This window comes from Eleutherodactylus coqui, chromosome 2 (assembly GCF_035609145.1).
Source record: "Eleutherodactylus coqui strain aEleCoq1 chromosome 2, aEleCoq1.hap1, whole genome shotgun sequence".
NCBI classification, from domain to species: Eukaryota; Metazoa; Chordata; class Amphibia; order Anura; family Eleutherodactylidae; genus Eleutherodactylus; species Eleutherodactylus coqui.
This window is the reverse complement of record NC_089838.1, coordinates 103,338,999-103,360,268: the sequence shown is the minus strand read 5'-3', so window position 1 is coordinate 103,360,268 and position 21,270 is coordinate 103,338,999. Positions and strand designations below refer to the sequence as shown.

At 43.3% G+C, this 21,270-nt stretch overlaps 1 protein-coding gene across 1 annotated transcript in view; it reads right to left on the bottom strand.

Annotated features, from left to right (window-relative positions):
• Window positions 1-1,825: 1,825 nt before the first annotated feature.
• Window positions 1,826-21,270, bottom strand: part of STC2 (stanniocalcin 2) — a 34,631-nt gene continuing 15,186 nt past the window's right edge. Inside the window, exons 2-4 of the mRNA XM_066591275.1 lie at window positions 12,704-12,846; window positions 9,148-9,359; window positions 1,826-7,816 (exon numbers count right to left, since the gene is read on the bottom strand). Coding sequence (XP_066447372.1) covers window positions 7,414-7,816; window positions 9,148-9,359; window positions 12,704-12,846 — 758 coding nt within the window. The 3' untranslated portion in view covers window positions 1,826-7,413. The remainder of the gene's footprint in view (window positions 7,817-9,147; window positions 9,360-12,703; window positions 12,847-21,270) is intronic.

Below are 21,270 nucleotides of genomic sequence, written 5' to 3'. Positions count from 1 at the left end.
GCCGTAACTGTATCGCGTACACTTAATTGGTCTCTTGGACCACATCAGATGGCTTCCAACTTACATTTTATAATTCATATTAGTGCTGTGAAATTTCCCAATACATGATGTGACCAACTGCCGAGAATCACCTTTAGACCTTGCTCACACGAGCGGTTTTCGCGCATTAGAAGCGCGTGAAAAGAGCGCGTCTACAAGAACCAATGGTTTCCGATAGAATCATTCACATGAAGGAATTTCAGATGCGCTAAATACTTGCACCAATCAAAGACAGGATATGTGACTGCAATACTCGCATCTAAAGTCCGTGGTCCAAGAAAAGATAGGACCTGACCTATCTCTGGTGTGTAATGTGCTGGAGTTTCCATAGATTCCTATGGGAGCAGGAGTCAATAGAAACTCCTGAGCAGGAAAAGGAAATTTCAAATCTCATTAGGAGGATTGGTTCTAAATTTATACTGCAGCAGGACAACGACCCCAAACATAAGAATTATCTTCAACGTAAAGAAGAACAAGGAGTCCTGGAAGTGATGATATGGCCCCTACACAGCCCTAATCTCAACATAATCAAATCTATCTGGGATTACATGAAGAAACAGAAGGATTTGGAGAGACCTACATTCACAGAAGATCTGTAGGTCGTTCCCCGAGATGTTTAGAACAATCTCTCTGCCCAGTTCCTTCTAAGGGTGCCTACCCACTTGCGTTGCCGATTTTCGCGCGTGAAAAACGTGGCGTTTTCGCGCGTTTTTTGCACGTTTTCTGCGCGTTTTTTGCAGCCCTCCATTGACAATCATGGGTGCATTAAAGGGGTTGTCTCGCGAAAGCAAGTGGGGTTCAGCACTTCTGTATGGCCATATTAATGCACTTTGTAATATACATCGTGCATTAAATATGAGCCATACAGAAGTTATTCACTTACCTTCCCTGCGCTGGCGTCCCCGTCTCCATGGCTCCGTCTAACTTCAGCGTCTAATCGCCCGATTAGACGCGCTTGCGCAGAAGGGTCTTCTGCTTTCGGGTCTGTCCGGCAGCAACGGCGTTCTGGCTCCGCCCCCTTCTACGCATCATAGCGTAGCTCCGCTGCGTCACGTATGCCGATTCCAGCCAATCAGGAGGCTGGAATCGGTACACGTAACGGGGCGGATCTACGCGATGACGCGTAGAAGGGGGTGGAGCCAGAACGCCGCTGCTGCCGGACAGACCCGAAGGCAGAAGACCCTTCTGCGCAAGCGCGTCTAATTGGGCGATTAGACGCTGAAGTTAGACAGAGCCATGGAGACGGGGACGCCAGCGCAGGGAAGGTAAGTGAATAACTTCTGTATGGCTCATATTTAATGCACGATGTATATTACAAAGTGCATTAATATGGCCATACAGAAGTGCTTAACTCCACTTGCTTTTGCGAGACAACCCCTTTATTAACAAACATGATGCATACCACTGTGCAGTTGCCTAAATCTGGTACCTATGCTTTGGAATTCTCATCAAAGGTGACTGTTAGAGATGAGCGAGCATACTCGCTAAGGCAAACTACTCGAGCGAGAAGTGCCTTATGCAAGTACCTGCCTGCTCGTCTCAAAATATTCGGGTGCCGACGGGGGGCGGCGGGGGAGAGCGGGGAGGAACGGGGGGAGAGCTCTCTCTCACTCTCTCCCCCCCGCTCCTCCATACTCACATAAGGCACTACTCGCTTGAGTAATTTGCCTTAGCGAGTACGCTCGCTCATCTCCAATGCCTGTCAAATATAATTCCTGAATGTGGAATGTACCAATTTCTGGACAGTGTCAAAAAATAAGCAAAACAGAAGGTACATACACACAAGTCGGATTAAACATAAAATGTTTATTAATAATAAAATAATTATAGCAATAAATAATGTGTTATGACATTAATAACATTACAGATCTGCATAAAATTATATTAAGTTGCTTAACAAAATATACTACTAGTGGCGTAAAATATGTACAACACAAGGTGGGAAAGATGTTGAAAGTTAAATTAGCTGATCCAGAGACAGTGGGGGAAAGTTATCAAAACTGTTGTGAAGGAAAACTGAAGCAGATGCCCATAACAATCAATCTGATTGATTCTTTCATCTTGCAAATGGTTTTGAAAAAGTGAGAGCCGTGATCTGATTGGTTGCTATGTACACGTTCAGCAAAGTTGAACAGTACGGTGATAACTTGCTGCAAAAAGTAATCGCAACACAAAAAAGCCATGAAAAAGATATTGAAAAGGTAAATAAACTACGGCACAGAACTTTTTCTTAACGCAATAAGTGTCAAGTTAACCCTTTCCAATCCAATTTGTATCGTGGTTTTCCTAGGGGGCTGATTCTTTTTCTGCCGTTATACAACAGCACTATCTGCTGGCTAAAGCCAGTACTGCATGAGGTGACACATTGGATAGGCTCCGACAGCAGAGAGGCTGGCAATATATAGTAAGAGAACCCCGACGGATGTCTTCCAACATCGGAGCTGTACAACTTTAAATCATAATGTCTTCAGAGGTCAGACAGTGGGTTGGAAAGAGGTAAAACTCCTCAGTTTTCCTTTGCATCAGTTTTAATACATTTCTCCCAGTGTACCTGTGTTTGTACATGTGTATAGTAAGAAATGTGTGTGCACAACGTCCATGTATATCGATATATGTATGCATTATTGTGTTCATAAAGAAAAACAATACAATAAATAGAAGCAAGAAATATATACAGTTTGAAAGACTGAACCAGTAGATATACATGTAAACAAACATTTAACTTCTTCCAAACCTTCATCCAATCCTAGTTATTCTAATGTGTGAGTTTAAAGACATATATAAGCTCACATTTACATATACATGTATACACACATACACACACAAACACACGCATACACATACCATGGCAGCAATATTCATTATATAAAGATAAGGAAATATATCCTTGTAATATGAAATAATAATTTTATATGATGCATGCTGAGGTGATCTGTTGAACAAGACATTCAATGCTTTGCATGGACTCTTGGATGTGTGATATGCCCATACCTTTCTAATTATACTGGAGATAATTACCCACTGACAACTGCTTATTAGACTCGTTACTCAAGGTATTTGGTTAAAAGGGTTATCCCAGATTAAAGGCCCATTTACACAGGATGAATGTCGGGCAAACGATGCCCCGTTCGTCCTGTGTAAATGGGCCTTTAGAAACTGATGATGTATCCTTAGAATAGGTCATTAATATCAGATTGGTGGGGGTCCGACTCCCGACACCCTTACTGAGTAGGTTGAAAGGGTGGCCTCTTCATTGTACAGTAGGCACAGCACTGTATTTTCCAGAGTGGTGGTGCTTGGTATTGCAGTTTAACCCCTTCAGGCTTCTTTCACATTGGCATTAAGGTTTTCGGCCGGCCACAGTGTGGCCAAAAATCGCGTGAACGGGCGTTAAAACACCCGTTTTAATGCCTTTCAGACGGCCAAGTGCGGCGATTATATGCCGCACCCAGAATACTGTCAGGCGGCAGGAGACAGTTGAGCTCTGCTAAACTGCCTCCCCATCTCCGCCCTCTCGCCGGCTGTCGGCAAGGGGAAGGGGCAGGACAGGGCAAGAGATAGTGTGCTAAACTCCCATAGACGGAGTTTAGTACGCTAGCTCCTGCCCCGTCCCACCAACTCCCATTGCACACAACCGGCAGGGGGTGGAGAGGAGGAAGAAAGGGGTTGGGAGTTTTGCAGACACGCTGCTAAGCTCCGTCCCACCTACCTTTTCCCCGGCAGCTCCCACAGGAGTCTATGGGATGACCTGCGTATTCTGGCTGGAAAGTTAGTTCCAGAACTATCTTTCCCAGCCGGCGTAAAAACGTTCAGCGGGAATGCGCACCGCATGCACTATCTTTGCTGGACAGCCGTTTTTACGCATCAGGAATAAGCCCATATGAACTGATGCCAATGCATCAGATGGGGAGTGTATATCAGACTTCCATGAAAACGCGGCCGATATACGTTCGTGTGAAAGAGCCCTCAGGATCACAGATTTTTTGCTTTTCAGTAATACAGTAAATGGCACCATATGCGGATGTAAATAGTGCAAAAAAGTTCTTTATTGCCCCATCATAAGCTTGAGGAAGGCCATCACGGCCGAAACGTCGGTTTTCATGTGATGGAGCAATAAAGGACTTTTTCGCACTATTTACATCCACATATGCTGCCATTTACTCTATTACTGGATTACGATTTTGGAGCCCTTCTGGTTTGGTCTCCTATTTTGGCGCTGCATCTCTCTAGCCTGACCCATAACTGGGGCGACCTCTGTGCTGCGGGTGAGAACCTTACTTTTCAAGATTTTTCGCTTTTTCATTTTGTTTTTTCATCCTGCCTTCTAAGAGATATCATTTTCTTATTTTCCACTGACTTAACCATATGAAGGCTTGCTTTTTCTGAGATGAGTTGTATGTTTTAATGTGGAGAAAACGTTGAAAAACATGCAATTGCACCACTTGGGGGGGGGGGAGGGGGTCGTTTTTACAGTGTACGCAGTACAATAAAAATGATTTCTGAACTTTGTTCTATGGTTCAGCACGATTACCATACCAAATGCATATAGTCTTTTTTATGTTTTTCTGTTCTTAAACAGCTTTAGGGCTTCAGTCCATGGACGATGATTTGCCGGCGATTCACGCTGTCTGAAGCTTTCCATAGCGTTGCTATGAAAAAAGCGCAGCGCCAGCATCCATGAGCGGAGAATCATAGCGATTCTCCGCTTGCAGGATTTAAATCACTGCATGCCGCGATTAACCGCTGTGAGCCTATCTATTAGATAGGCTCATCACAGAGACCTGACAGCTCTCCCCCCTGATCCCCCGCGGCGGAATATCGCTAGCGATATTCCGCCTCGGCCGTGAACAGGGGGCTTTATTCTTTTTTATTTTCTTTTGGGAAAAATACATCTCTGATCCATTTTCATTCAAATTTTTTGGGAGCCAGTATAATAAAAAAAACTTAATTCTAACATTTCATTTTTTTTTATGGCCTTACCCGTGGGGGATAAATATGATATTTTAATAGTTTGGACTTTTATGAACACAACAATACCAAGTATGTGGGATTTTAAATGTTTTCATATTTTTTGTGGGAAAAGAAGGGTGTATTGAAATTATTATTATTTTTTTTTTCTTACTGTTAAAAAAACTTTGTTAAACTTTTTTTTTTACACTTTTATTTAGTCCCCACAGGGCATTTGAATTTGCAATTATTGGATTACTTGAACTATGTACTGCAATACTGTAGTATTGTCGTATATAGTTATTTTGAATGTTGCCTATGAAGCCATGTTACGTCTACAGCTCAGTTCCATTCCCAGTGAATGGCATTAACCCCTTTCTAAACGCCCAACCCAGGGAGCCAAGCCCAGGAACCCTTCAGTAGGCGTCGGGCTAACATGATAACCCACTTGATCATGTCACGGGGCTGCCAATGAGGCATGTGAGACGTCACCCCTCATGCCGCTGACTGTTTAGACACACAGTCAGTTTACACTCTAAAGAGTTAACTGCCAAGATCATAGCGGCTGTCAGCTGTCAGAAACTCCTGAGTCTGCTCCATTCACCCCTCATGACTGCATGAACTAGAGTTACGTTGAGCACTTGGGAAGGGGTAAATTCCATTCACGGGGAATGGATCTGAGCTGCAGACTGAAAAAGAGAGGACTGTGGACCGTTCAGACAGCTAACCAGCAACAGTGTCAGAAATTGGACAGACAATCTGATACTGATGTTCTATCCTATGGACAGGTTCCTTTAACCTCTAGACCAAAACTGAAAATCCAACATTTTTAGGATATCACCTAATAACCCTCTGCCAAGATCTTAATTTCAAGGGAGCCAGCTTCAAGGGTACTGTAGTTAGAGAGAGAAGAGAGAAGGCTGGTCTGGTCCCTGCAGATAAGGCAATGGTCCCAGTGTTATGAGCAGGGCACAATAAACTGGGGGCCCATCTCTCATTGTGGATATAAGACAACTGGTAAAGAGTTGGGGTATAGTTGTAAGGGCGAATCGTCATAAAAAATGGAGCTTTCTGTTCACTACTATTGGTAAAATTACAGTATGTAATAGAATATAGTATGTAGTTGGCCACTAGGAATCATATTAATTATGACAATGAAGTAATGATTGGAACCTCTGCACACGGACATATTTGCACGGCGGACGTCTGCCTCTGGACTCCACAGCAAATACTGCCCTTGGCATTCAATGGCAAAACTCCATTTCATCTCCACGAGCCGAAATCGATTGCGATTTTCCCCTCGTGGAGAAAAAAATTACAGCATGCTGCAATTTTGTGCAGGCTACCTACGGCTGGCTTCCATTGAAGTCAATGGAAGCGCTCCGTCCTGCGGCACTTCCGCAGTAAGTCCTGTGGAAATATTGCGGAATATGCGTCACCCCCCCCCCCCAGCGCTATTGTGCATGTGCGATGAAGTTCCGGCGGGCACATCTGCGGCAGTCTCAGAAGACGCCAGACAGGTACGCAGGGGTCAGTGGCCGGGCACGGGGTCAAACTCTGCTGTGGGAATCCCACATGCACGGTCTGACCCGCCAGTGTGCAGGAGGCCTAAATTATATGGGCTAATGTCCGCGGACAGATTATCGCTGCGGAAATCGCGGTCAGACGCCCTCCGTAAATTCCGCAGAAATGTCCATCCATAGACAGGCGATGTGAAATGATTCTCCCCTGCACACGAGCGGAAATCAACTATGATTTTCCGCTTGCAGGGGAGAATCGCAGCATGTTTTATTCTGTGCGGAAAAATGCACGGACGGCTTCCATTGCAGTCAATGGAAACCGAACGTCCGGTGATGTTTCCGCTGTGGACACAGTGGAAGTATTGCGGGAATCTGGGTCACTCCAGCTCGCCGGACAAGACACCTGCGGCGGATCTGGAGAGGTGAGTATAGGGTCTCTGGGGGGCACTGGGTCTGATTCTGCTGCGATATTTTGCAGACTGAATATGACCCGGTCGTGGGCATGAGGCTTATGATATGTTTATTTATGAGCTATAACTCCAATAATAACCTTACTTTACGTCAAAGGGCTCTTAAAGGCAAAATTATTTAATGTAGCTTAAAAACTGAACATATTTCTATTACTGAGACCATAGCTGTAAATGACTATTTGAGCTGTTTGATGAATGGTACATATATTCTTATATAACACCATCAATCCCTGCAAGTGAAATGAGCTAAAGGAGGATACAGTTCTGAATGTCTGCTCCATCTTCTCCATAGGTGCTTGGAGTAATGCAGAATTTGAGAATGAAATGCAGGCAAAGCATTGCCCTCTTGTATTATAAATGCCTTGGAATGTCCGTAGTAGGAGATATGATAAACTTCTCAATGAAGGTGAATGGAGAAAGGTTGGAATAAGACAATTTCACCTCCGAACATCTGTTAAACCAAGCGGTTTATCGGAGCTCTCCGTGGCACTAAAGAGCATTTTGTTGAAGCTCGTCTTTCCACGATTGCTTGGTTGTAACTTGTTAACTTTTTCACTTTTGGCGGCTTTCGCATCTCTTTCCAGATCAGACTGAGAAGAAGAATCACTATGGCTGCGAGAGGATTTCCCTATGTCTCCTTTCACTAAATCTCCTTGTTTTCTGGCTGGGCTGGCACTGGACCCTACTGCAGCATCTCCTTGTATAGCAGTCGTGCAGAAGCTAAGAATATAACAAAGGCTTCCCCAATTCTGCGCACACTGGGCTTGCACACTACGGGTAATTGCTTCTTTAACCTCATCCCCACAGGTCAGTAGAATGTTGACCAAGTCAACATAGGGCCTGTAGGAAGAAAGATTTAATGTCAGTGAATGATTTATATGATCTAAAAAGATTATTATTGCACATCACATCACATCCCTTTGTTTTGCTAGAATTAAGGTTCAATATAACTGACTGTGCTAGAATTTGTGCTGGATTGGTTTAATGTGACAATGTCAACCTTAGACCAGAAAAAAAAAGTGCATTCCTGCTTTAAAGTATTCTAAAGGCATGCACTTCAAATATTTATCAAGATGAATAGCTCAGTTTTTCCTATTTCCAAAAGAAGTAGGAAAGAAAAGCATCTTGGAAAAGACTTGGAGCATCTCAAATGACTGTCCAAGCCCAGTGCATGGGCATGATGATAATTTAGATGGGTATTCTAGGCTTTTACTGTTGAATACTCAGAATAGATCATCAATAGTTGATGGTTGGGGATCCACCGCTTGGGATCCCCATTGATCAGCTGATCCTCTGGCCCACTGTCAGTGCAGCGGGGCAGAAAGACACCATTGGTGGTCAGGGCTGGAAGTGTAATAGATGGTCACTGCAGTCACAGTTGGACATGAAATAGGAGGCAGCGCTCCCATTGGATTCAATTGGAGTGAAGCCATCTATTACACTTCTGAACCTGACCACCGGTGACGACTGTCTGGCTCAGCTGCACTGACACTGGGCTGCAGGAATAGCTGATCGATGGGGTCCCAGGTGGCAGACCCCTGCCAATCAACTACTGATGATCTATCCTGAGGAAAGTTATCAATAGTAAAAGCCAAGAATACTGTTTAATACTCATTCTGGGGTTATATATCCCCAGGTGACAAAGCATTTTAAACACCAACTTCTTATATAAAGTACCAATTATTATTTTAATTGAAGATAGGCCAATCCTTATTAAATTAATGGGTTCAAGTGACTTTGCTCTAATGTTTATGTATATTATCTAAAATGCTATATGGAAATATGTACATAGACAAATTCTTCACAAAGCATTCTCCCCATTTCTAGCTCAGGGACTGAACTGCAGCTTACAGAACCCCTTAAAACTGTTTAGTGTTGCGAAATGTGTTGGAGTAAACCTAATGAAAACAATGCTAATCATACATTATGTTCAGCAAATGATGTGTGACTGGTTCAAGGTTCTTTGGTTTCAAGACAAAAAAAAAATAACCCAATATTCTTGACTATTCAACTATCATTAATAAAAGTGTCAGTTCTGTGTATAACTTGTATTACAAATTTCAGTGTTATGCTAACTACTAGCTACAATCTTTAAAAGAAGGAATTCCAGAACTAATGGACATAAAATGCCCCTGGCAGAGCTGCAATGTTTCCTGACCATCATCACTTACTCATGTAACAGGAGGTCTTTGAAGTGAATCATCTCTACAATCACTTGGACATTTTCCTTGGCAGCAGAGCAGAGGTCATGCTTGGCATAGCATTCCTTTTGGAGCTGGTACACCATCTCTTTAATGGCAGGGCACTTACGACTGATACAGCTGAATTTATGCCTCAGTCCATGAGCTTTGCATTTAAGGGCATCCTTGATAAATGATTTTCCCTGAAATGCAAATAAAACGGATTTGCAAATGTCTCATTTACAACTGTGTAATACAATATGAAATATCTGAATAGTTAGGGTTTGAAACTTATTTTCATCCAGTGCCATACTCTGCAAAATGAAAAATGGCCACATGCATCTTCTGAAGCAATGTCCTCTCGTCCCAAGGTGCTAATGCTGCAGTCATTACAGCTACAGCATTATCTGGTATTGATGTCCTTGCAGTCCTAGCCTAATAAAAATGCTTTGGCATTGACGCACTTTCTTCTACTGCGTAGAAATACCGAGAACTGCACAGATTAGAAGAAGGAAGGGAAATCCTAATACTGGTCATTTATTTTAATCAGCAGTTGTAACAGGCGGGTGGTACGTGCCCCTGTTCTGGGTTATAAGATGGCACAGGGGTGATAGAACAGAGGCAGCACATCTTTTTTTAATCAAATATAACTCCGGAACAATATAAATGACATTTTGCTTCTTACGAGGGTTTTGGTACTTAAACTTTGCCTAAAACGGCAAACAAAATTATACTACTATGGAATACTCAGGGAGCATCTCCATTATAGGCCTTTCCAGCCGGGCCGCAAAAAGTCACTTGACACTTTCAGACAACTACTGCACATGTCTGGCACCAGGAAAGATGTTGCAGTGCTTGAGGGGGTTCAAAGAAGGGCAACTAAACTAATACATGGAATGAAGGGACTGTAATACCCAGTGAGGCTATCCAAATTGGGATTACTTACTGTAGAAAAAAGACAGCTAAGGGGTGATCAAAAAACTATGTATAAATACGTGAGGGGACAATACAAGGATCTTTTCCATGATCTGTTTATACCCAGGACTGCGACGGTAACAAGAGGGCATCCGCTACGTCTAGAAGAAAGCAGGTTTCATCACCAACACAGCAAAAGGGTTCTTTACTGTAAGAGCAGTGAGACTGTGGAACTCTCTGCCTGAGGATGTGGTGATGGCAAAATCCATAGAGGAGTTTAAAAGGGGACTTGATGTCTTTCTAGAGCAGAAGGATATTACAGAATATAAATCTTAGGTTAATTGTTAATCCGGGTATACAGGCAGGTAGGAACTATTAGGGGTTGATCCAGGGATTAGTCTGATTGCCATTAGGGAGTCGGGAAGGAATTTTTCCCCCAAAAAGGCTAATTGGCTCCTGCCTCTTGGTTTTTTTTGCCTTCCTCTGGATCACCAACACAGGAGGATAAACAGGCTGGACTAGATGGACATTCTCTTCATTCGGCCTTACATGCTATCTTACTATGTTACCAACTTTTTTACCAGTAGACTAGACCTTTACCCCCCCCCCCCGATAGGGCTGCTTCTTCTCCACACAAGACACCTTGTCTTGTTACAATTTATCAATTTACATCAGGTCTCTCCCCAGTAGGTATACTTCCTCACACATATAACTATTAGCACATCAAATTCAGAAATTCCTTCACTTACAGTAGCTGCAAGACTTCTGTTCTTGGGCCTTTACAACCTGCACCCAGTATTTTCATCACTTTTGGTACTCGACCTCTTCCAGCATAATGACCTCTTACGCCTGGTAGCAGCCACATGCCTACACTAGGACGCACAATGTCATGGAACTAACACTACTGCTCAGGGTCTCACAAACTGTATTTTACTACTCTATCTTTTCATATCCAGTGTCTTGTTGCAACATAACATTTCTCATGCATCATTACCATAACTATAGTGCCTATATTCTCTATGCATTACACCACCGGCTATAAGGGGTTAAACATCGCTCATAAGGAACACTTTGCTCCCCACATTACAATATGTCTCAGCAGGCCTGCTAACTCAGTAGTGTCCCATTATGGTTTTTATCAAGGTTGAGCTTTACTCACACGTTATTGCGGCACGTGTGGCATCCCTCACAGGCCAACAAAAGTGCAGGTGAACATTACGTAATTGGGTCCACAACAATGCTCATCATTTCCTTTGGTCTCGGGTCATCAAGGCCCTTTCGCCTTTGGCCCCATGGTCATCAGGGCCCTTGCACTCTCTCTTCAACTCTAGGTCATCAGGTTCTCTCGCTGTCTGGGTGCAGCCCTGGTCAACAGGCCACTGTCTGTCTCTCCTCTTTTAACTTGTTCCCCAGCATGGGGACTGCAAGACACCTTGCATCCTCCTGCCTCTGCCATTTCATCAGTCTCTCCTGCTGGCTTCTCCTTTGAGCTGTATCACACTAAAAGACTGCAGATCTCTGCACAGACCTGGTAAACCAGACCTGCATCCCTGCCTACAAGGGCACACACTGTTCCACCCACTGCATAAAAATCTCTGACTTAGTCCCAAAAAGGCCGCTGACCCTTCCCCACAGTGTCACATGGGATCATACAACCAATTAGAGCCCTGTTTTGAAAGTTTCTAGTATATCTCAATTGAGTTTTATTAGCAGCCAGTTCTTTTAAGAGCTTTTGCCTCTCTCTTGTGGCCAGCTTTAAGGGTGCAGTTTGTATGACTGTAGCTTAGTCCTAGATGCCACAAAGTGGCTTATAGAGGTAGTGGATGGGACTTTGCTGTAGAGCTGCTGTACTCTGTAACAGCAGAACCAGGCACAGCTCACTCCTCCTCCACAGTTACCAACCTTTGTTCCTATAAGCAACTCTGGCATTAGTGTACAGAGGTCAGAAAGGTTTCCACAATATAGATGCAGAATTTCACCATGTGGAGAAGGTTTCAAAAATCTCTTTTACATGGAGTAGAAAATTTTATGCTACAGATTTTAACACTTGAAATACATAGTTCAAAATCCATGGAAAATCTGCATGTGAATCCATTTAGATGGGGATTTAGTCATTGGAGATTTGCGCCATATTTGCTGAAAATTTTCTGTTGTGGAAAGCCCACAATGAATACACAATATGTGAAGCCAGCCTTAAAGAGTGGTTTTGACACCTAGAACCAATGGGCCTGGAGTTGGTTTCCCCTTTCACACCCTTTCTATCAATTTTTAGGAATTTCAACTCCCACGCTTGACAAAAATGCAGTTCCTCCAGAAAAGGGAGTCCTGTCCACGTTCTAGTAGTAAAGAATGTGGAATGAACCAGACCTGTATCCCTGCCTACAAGGGTCCCATGGCAGTAGCATGGTCTGCCTCTATGGAATATGTGAATCTCTAGTGCATGTTTAATAGCACATCAGTAGAAATCAAATATCTCAGGACTAACTGCCTTGTCCCAAGAGTGGACATCTCATTGTATCCAGGAGCCCTCGTGAACATAAGACTATAAGCAGGTCTAACTAGAAATGACAGAAATATCAGCAAAATTGATCATGAAATAAAAGTGAGTAATTCAATAGATGTTTTACAATACCTGTGCATCAAATCTACCGGCATTGTGTAGGAAGGTCTTGCAGATTTCATGTAGACCTCGGATCTCACAGGAATTGTTCTCAAAGCATTCAAAGACTCCACATCCAACATCTCCAGCATTGACTAGACAATGTTGAATTTCAGCTGAAATCATATGGTAAAAAGTCAGATGGTATTGTTATACATTTGGATAAAACGGCATAAAGAAAGTGTCATACAAATCAGTTCAATGACCTGAAAACAAAGTGTTGTCTGGATACATTAGTTCATATGTCCCCAAACTTTTGTGCCTTGTGAGACAAATTCAACTTTTAGTCATGGCTGGGAACCATAAAAAATGGAGGGAAGGCATATTCAATTTGAAAAACTAGAAAATATGACAAGGGACATGTACTAAAGCTATATGAAGTAAGGTTTAACCATCCTCATGATTGATCCAGGGTTTATTCCGATTGCCAGAATAGAGTCAGGCAGGAATTTATTCCCTTAAATGAGGAAACTTGGTTTCTACCTCATTGTTTTTTTTGCCTTCCTTTTGATCAACATTGGGGGTTAATAGGCTGAACTAGATGGACATATGTCTTTTTTCGGCCTTACATACTATGTTACAATGCATGTTACTCATATATGGGGATTCTTTGCTGTAAGAGCAGTGAGACTATGAAATGCTTTGTCATACAAGGTAGTGAAGGTGGATTCACAGAAACAAATAGAGGAGCAGAAGTATTACAGGTAAGTGCTATATAAAGCAAACATGAGTGTGTGAGCTGAGTGTAGTTGTATTCTAAGTGTGTTGTATTCTAAAGTGTGCTGTTTCTTAAGTGTGTGACTTAGGATTAGTGACTTTAGATTCAGGGACTTTGGAAGATTCACTTGTATTTATTTATTGTTTATCTATTTGAATATATTACTTTTATTTAATTTTACTGTAGGCCCTCCTTTTGCTTGTATTGCAGTGACAACACGTCGAGGCAGACTTTCCACAAGTTCTCTGTAAGTCTGGGCAGGAATAGCTCGCCATTCCTCCTGCAAGGCTGTGAGAAGAGATTGTTGTGAAGATTGGCGTGGGTGATGGTGTCATACCCGTCGCTCCAGTTCGTCCCACAAGGGCTCGATTGGATGAATGAATAGTTATTACAAAATTAGCAGCTTTTTATTTTACCCATGCCCTTCCCAGCATATCGTTCATCAAACTCAGTATTTGCATATTTGCTGATTTTCTACCATGTCCAAATACTTTTGTCCATTTAGTGTAAATAATGTAGGAAAAATTGTAGAGGGTGATGAGGAGAAAGCAAGTCTATAAAATTGTTTTTTCTCCAGTGTTTTCACAGAAGAAAATGAAATGCCAGATGAGCTGCAGAGTTATAAAGTAAACTCTCCACCAAATGTCACCAGTTTAACCCAGGAAGAAGTGCAGAGCCACCTTGAAAAGATTAAAATAGACAAATGTCCCAATGGCATACACCCATGGGTTCTAATTGAATTAAGTAATGGGATAGACAGATTGTTGTTTCTTATATTTAAGGACTTAATAGTGATGGGGTCTATTTCACTGGATTGGCTCATAGCCAATATAGTGCCAATATTCAAAAAGGGATCTTAAAGTGAACCTGGAAACTACAGACCGGTAATTCTTACTTCCATTGTGGGTAAAATGTTTGAAGGGTTTCTAAGAGATGCTATTCTGGAGTACCTCAAGGAAAATAGCTGTGTAACTCCATATCAACATGGGTTTGTGAGAGATCACTCCTGTGAGCTTTTACGGGGAGTTAAGTTCTAGACTGGACCAAGGAGAGTCATTGGATCCTGTATATCCGGACTTTTCCAAAGTGTTTGATACTGTGCTGCATAAAAGGTTGGTATATAATATGTGAATGCTTGGTCTGGGTGAGAATGTGTGTAAGTGGGTAAGAAACTGGTCAGTGATAGAAAGCAGAGGGTGGTTTTAAATGGTACATCCTCTGATTGGGTCACCGTGGGTATCTCAGGGATCAGTATTAGACCCTATTCTTTTTAATATATTTATTAATGACCTGGTAGAGGGATTGCACAGTAAAATATCAATATTTGCAAATGATACAAAACTATGTAAAGTAATTAACACAAGAGAGGACAGAATGCAGTTGCAAATCTACATAGGTTGGGGGCTTGAGCAGAAAACTGGCAAATGAGGTTTAACACTGATAAATGTAAGGTTATGCATACATGTAGGGGAAGTACATACACCATTACACAGTAAATGGGAAACAATGGAGCAAAACTGAAAAAGGAATTAGGGATTTTATTTAATTAAACCTAACTGGAGTAACCAGTATCAGGCAGCTGCTGCCAAATACATTGATCAGACCACACATGGAATATTGTGGGGACTGGTACTCAAGAAGGACATATCAGAGCTTGAGTGGCTTCAAAGCTGGGCAACTAAAGTAATAAATGGAATGGGAGGACTACAATACCCAGAAGGGTTATCAAAATTGGGGTTACTTAATTTACAAAAAAGATGGCCGAGGGGCGACTTAATAACTATGTATAGATATGTCAGGGGTCAATACAGAAATCTCTCACACAATCTATTTATATCCAGACCTGCAACTGTAATAAGGGGGCATCATCTATGTCTAGAGGAAAGAAGGTTTCTACACCAACATAGAAGGGGGTTCTTTACTGTAAGAGGAGTGAGACAATGGAACTCTCTGGCCGAGGATGTGGTGATGGAGAATTCGATAAAAAAGTTTAAGAGGGGCCTGGATGCCTTTCTAGAGTGAAACAATATTAAAGGTTATAGCCACTAATTACTTCAAGAAGGGTCAGTGATTCAGGGATTATTCCAATTGCCAAACTTGGAGTGCACTCTTGCCCCGGGTTCTGTCATGTATAAAATCCCTGGCCCTCATGTGGGTCTTCAACCTACAAGGACTAACCGCAAGGGTTAAAGCTATTGTATGGTGTCAAATGTGGTGCCAGTTTAGTGCAAGAATTTGCCTAGTAAGGTAACAAGATGATGCAATATTTATTTGTTTATTGTGATTATTAGGATGCTACAAGGTACCAATTGTGCAACGAAAGTAAAGACTGTTAGTGAGCAGCAGTGCAGATGTTGAAATATACTCATTTTCTGAAGATGTTCTGACATTTGGTTCTGAGAAGTGTGGGCTGATTAAGTAAAGTGAAGAAAGTTGTGAGCAGCATATATTTTAGTGAAGGCTTCCATGCATTTATTGTGTGCTGACTGTGCGTAGTTAACCATCTTCCACACAACATGGGCAGAAGGAAGCTGGATGTAGAATCCCAGCAGCTGCCCGTGTAAGTAGAGTACCTGAATTTATAGTTACAGCCCTCTATGTATATTGATTGAAACTATTGAGAAGGATGTTACTAAATTCTAGCTAGATTGGGCATGTATGGGAAAGGCCTGAGTTAACATGTGCCAAGTTAGAGATACTGAAAAGTGTTGTATAGATTGATGTGTTACCCATTATAAATAACAGTTTGGATTTCAGTGAATGTTTAGTTGCTATCACTTAAAGATGATGCTATAGATATGTAATGTTATGATGCAACGTTCAAGTACTTTCACCCTCCTATGCAGTGTTATGTAAATAATATCTATGTTTCAGTGTTTATTGCTGCAACAACTCTCCAACTGTCATCTGCTCAATCCACCTGTTACAAATGTACAGTAGCATGCAAAAGATGTGAATGAGTCTCTTTTTGTCCTATTGCTTGATATTGTCATTTTTATGTGTATTGCTTGCCCTGTTAGCAGAATATACTGATACTATACAAATAACACGTAGTATTATTACTGTTATTCCAATATTTGGCTCCAGTTTCATGACTATAAATTATCTTTCCTCTTGCCTCTGGAGTCTTGTGACAACAAATTCCTCTGCCCTTGAAAGCCTGGAGTAACATGAAACACATTTACCTTCTCATATTCCACTTCTTCCCTCTCTCTCGGTCCAACTGCCTCACTAAACATCACAATGATGTCAGACATCAGGAGATATATTACTAAAGATGGCTGGAGGCTCAAGTGATCAGCGGTAGGACTCAAAATACAGTGTATTGTATAGAGCCTGAGTTGTGTGAATCAGAGCTTCACATCTCCAATAATCACCAAATCATAAAACTTAACAATTAGATTATGATACCTGCACTAATTCTTCTGAGGTGTGGCATATGCCGTAACGTACTGTAATCCCTTGATGCATTCATTCTTATAGATGAGGATTATAGATTGTACTACAGCAATGTATTCTACAGTACAAGCAATGTAGATGAAATTTTAAGAAATCTTATTCCCACACTGTGGAAGAAATGCACAGCATAAATTGACCTGCGGTGTGGATTTTAAGTCAGCAGCATTTTAATTAACCCTTTCCAATACACTGTCTGACCTCTGAAGACATTATGATTTAAAGGGGTTGTCTCGCGGCAGCAAGTGGGGTTATACACTTCTGTATGGCCATATTAATGCACTTTGTAATATACATCGTGCATTAAATATGAGCCATACAGAAGGTATTCACTTACCTGCTCCGTTGCTGGCGTCCCTGTCTCTATGGCTCCGTCTAATTCCGATGTCTTCTGGCGTTTTTAGACGCGCTTGCGCAGTCCGTGCATCTGGCTGGTGAATGGGGCCGCTCGTGCCGGAGAGCTGGTCACTGCGTCGTCATCGTAGCTCCGTCCCATCACGTGTGCCGATTCCAGCCAATCAGGAGGCTGGAATCGGCAATGGACCGCACAGAGCCCACGGTGCACCATGGGAGAAGACCCGCGGTGCACCATGGGAGAAAACCGCAGTGCATCCCTGGGAAAGGACCGGCGGCCATCTTGGGAGAAGAATTTTATATGTTCATATTTCATCACATCGGTGAGTAGCAAGCCGTTTAAAAACAGCTTTAAAATGCTATTTTATGCCGGGGGGGGGGGGGGGGGGGGTGACAGGGGAAATGGGCTAATGTAAAATTTTGATGTTTTGCCTCGGGACAACCCCTTTAAGGCTGTTCAGCTCCGATGTATAAAGACGCCCGTCGGGGCTCTCTTACAGTATATTGCCAGCCTCTCTACTGTCGGAGCCTATCCAAAGTGTCACCTCATCCAGTACTGGTAGAGATGAGCGAATGTGCTCGGCCACGCCCCTTTTTCGCCCGAATACCGCGATTTTCGAGTACTTCACTACTCGGGTGAAAAGTACTCGGGTGCGCCGGGGGGCGGGGAGAGGCGTGGCGGCGTGGGGGGTAGCAGCAGGGAACAGGGGGGAGCCCTCTCTCTCTCCCTCTCCCCCCCACTCCCTGCTGCAACCCCGCGCGCCGCCACGGCGACCCCCAAATTTTTTCGCCCGAGTACGGAAGTACTCGAAAATCGCGGTATTCGGGCGAAAAAGGGGCGTGGCCGAGCACGTTCGCTCATCTCTAAGTACTGGCTTTAGCCAGCAGATAGCGCTGTTGTATAACAGCAGAAAAAGAGTAAGCCCCCTAGGAAAACCAGGATACAAATTGGATTGGAAGGGGTTAAGGGAGTGAAATCCATGACGAATCCTCATGTAATCATGCTGATTTAGATGCGGATTTTGCACCAAAATCCACTCTCCCGAAATGACTTTATTCGTGGTCATACCCTAAGTATTAGGATACCTTCCCACACAGCATATTCGCTGCAGGCATTCCAGAATGGAACCCCCCCAGCAACTACGCTGCAAAACCATAGTAACGAAATAAACACCCAAAAGGTGTGGATTTGGCCATAGTTTTTGAAGCGGAATGTACCCTTTGCACTTCCAGAGTTGAATTTAGCAGCATAAGTTCTCAGCATACAAAGACATGCTGTGGAATTAGAATCGCTGGCCGTTTTCAAAAACACTGCGGATTTGTTGCAAAAATTTTGCAGCATTTTCGCTGCGCCTAATGATGGCGTTATGGAAATGGCTGCAGCGGGCATTAGTTTAGTTTTTTCAAGTATCCAGGACCCATCCTTGAGCCAAAAAGTCCTAGAATTAGATGAAAAAAATACATTCCAGCTTCATCTGCTACTAGAGGAGATTTTACTAATAAATTTATTTTTACAAATAGATTTACATGCTAATATTTAGTTCAAGTCAGGCTGTATCATTACAAATACAATGAGTGCTCCTAGTGCTAGCTGCTGTCAGACTGATTTTTATGATTTATGGCTATGGGAGGGAAGCCAAGGATTTTGAAATTATATGTATCCTTTAGTTCTTTACTGCCCTAAACCACAGAAATGGCTATTCCCATTTTGGCCAATCACGATCGAGATGAAATATATCCCTCTGTACGCCCCGGTAAGGATGGCTGGAATTATGGAACAGGTTGCCACAGGAGGGGGTGAGTTCTCCTTCAATGGAAGTGTTTAAACAAAGGCTGGAAAAAAATATCTGTCTGGGGTGTTTAGTGATCCTGCATTGAGCAGGGGGTTGGACCCAATGACCCTGGAGGTCGCGTCCAACTCTACCATTCTATGAATCTATGGAAGGAGCTGAGCGGACTATGCTACACTATTTCCATTACTCCCATAAGCTGCTTCGGTAACTCAGGAGCTATGGTAACAGTGCTATTCTGTTTCTGAAATTCCCAGGAATTACAGAAACAGCATAAAACAAGGTACTTGACTGTTTGCATAGTCCCCACCACTCTTGGCCACCATGTACAGGCAGGCTGGGGGATGTGGAAGACAGAACTTGAGATTGGTGCAGGTCCCATAGATGGGACACACATCTATACAATCCATCCAAAACTAGCAGAATTATTTGGTGTTAAAGGGGTTGTCTGGGTTTTAACTTTTTTTTAATACATCCAAATCTGTTAAAATAATAAAAGTACTTACCCGTCCTAACCTCCGGCGATCCAGCACTGCAGTCCTTCTAGTGTTTGTTTTCAAAAACATACAACTTGAACCTGAGGTGTAACTTGAAGCTTCTGGGCCCCAATGCAAAACCGGTAACAGGGCCCCCAACTAGGGTTGCCACCTTTGTCACGAAAAAATACCGGCCATGGTAAAAAGTGGTGTGGCTTGGGAAGGGGCTTGAGGCGTGGCTTATCGAAGCATTTTTTTTCTCCTTTATCTCCTGGATCCCGTCCAGCGGCTCTCCGCAGGCACGGGATCCAGGCTAGCGTGTTCTCGCGAGTAGATGACGTTTAGTTTGAATCACACTAAACGTCATGTACTCGCGAGAACCTGCTGCAGTCTGTAGACGCTCGCATCGCATACAATCTACATGCAGGCGCGTGTGACATGCCCCAGAGAGGCCCTAGTGGTAATAGTGACATCCCACAGCAGCCCCAGTGGTAATAGTGACATCTCACAGTGGCCCCCAGTAGTAACAGTGACACCCCACAAGAGAGCGGCCGCAGCGTTAATAGTGACATCCCACAGTGGCCCCCAGTAGTAATGGTGACATCCCACACAGGCTGGCCAAACACCAATACTCACTTACCGCAGGCATTCCGGGTCCCTGTCACTCCTGCAGGCTGCTGCGATGTCTTCGTTGCCGGCGGAGCATTTCTTTCTGGAAGCGGGGCTTGAATTCCCCGCCTCCAGCAAAGATAATGCTCTGATTGGCTAGCCAGCGCCGGCGTCAGTCAATGAAAGCCGGCGCTGGGTTAAACAATCAAAGCCATTCAATTACGTCATTGAATGGCTGTGATTGGTTAAGCCAGTGCCAGCCTCTAATTGGCTGAAGCCGGCGCTGGCTAGCTAATCAGAGCATTATCTTTGCTGGAGGTGGGGAATTCAAGCCCCGCTTCCAGAAAGAAATGCAAAAATACAGGCCTTTAATATGGCCGGTAAAAAAAATAAAAATACCGTCCAGGTCGGTGAATTACTGGCTGGGTGGCAACCCTACCCCCAACTAAGGTGCTTTATTCATAGTACTGTGTTCCTTATATGGAGAAGAGAGGTCTTATGGGCTGTTGGGCCCGGGTGCAACCGCATCCTCTGCATTCCCTATAGTTACGCCAGTGACTTGAACGCTGCAGCCAGTCAGAGACCGCAGCGGTCAGGTGCCATTCTTCGGGCATCATGGCTCCCTGGATCTGAGGGGTGATTCCAGGAAAATGGCAGCTGATCATTGCAGCTCCAATTTGGGGGTGAAGATGGGCAAGTACCGCTGCTTTTGTTATTTTTACAGATGTGGGTCTATTTTCAAGACAACCCCTTTAACATTCCAGACCTCCAGGAATATTAGGTATAAATGCCTAAGGCCGCCTTCTCACATGATGGAATTGCTGCAGGCATTTTGCAACAGAATGCTCGCAACAATTCCACAAGAATTCTGTGATGGCCAAATCTGCACTTAAAAGGTGAGGATTTGGCCACGTTTTCACTTGCAGAACAGCTATGGAATTCAACCCTTGTATTTCAAGGCCTGAATTCGTAACACTATTCTGCAGCTAGATAGACACTCTGCAGATTCGTCCCGGAAATTCTCTGTATCGTGTACTGTAAATGCTGCGGAATTCCCGCTACAATTCCGCTAGTGGAAATTCCGCAACAGATGCGGCTTGTTCATAGGCGGCCTATAGCCATATTCACATGGGCAAG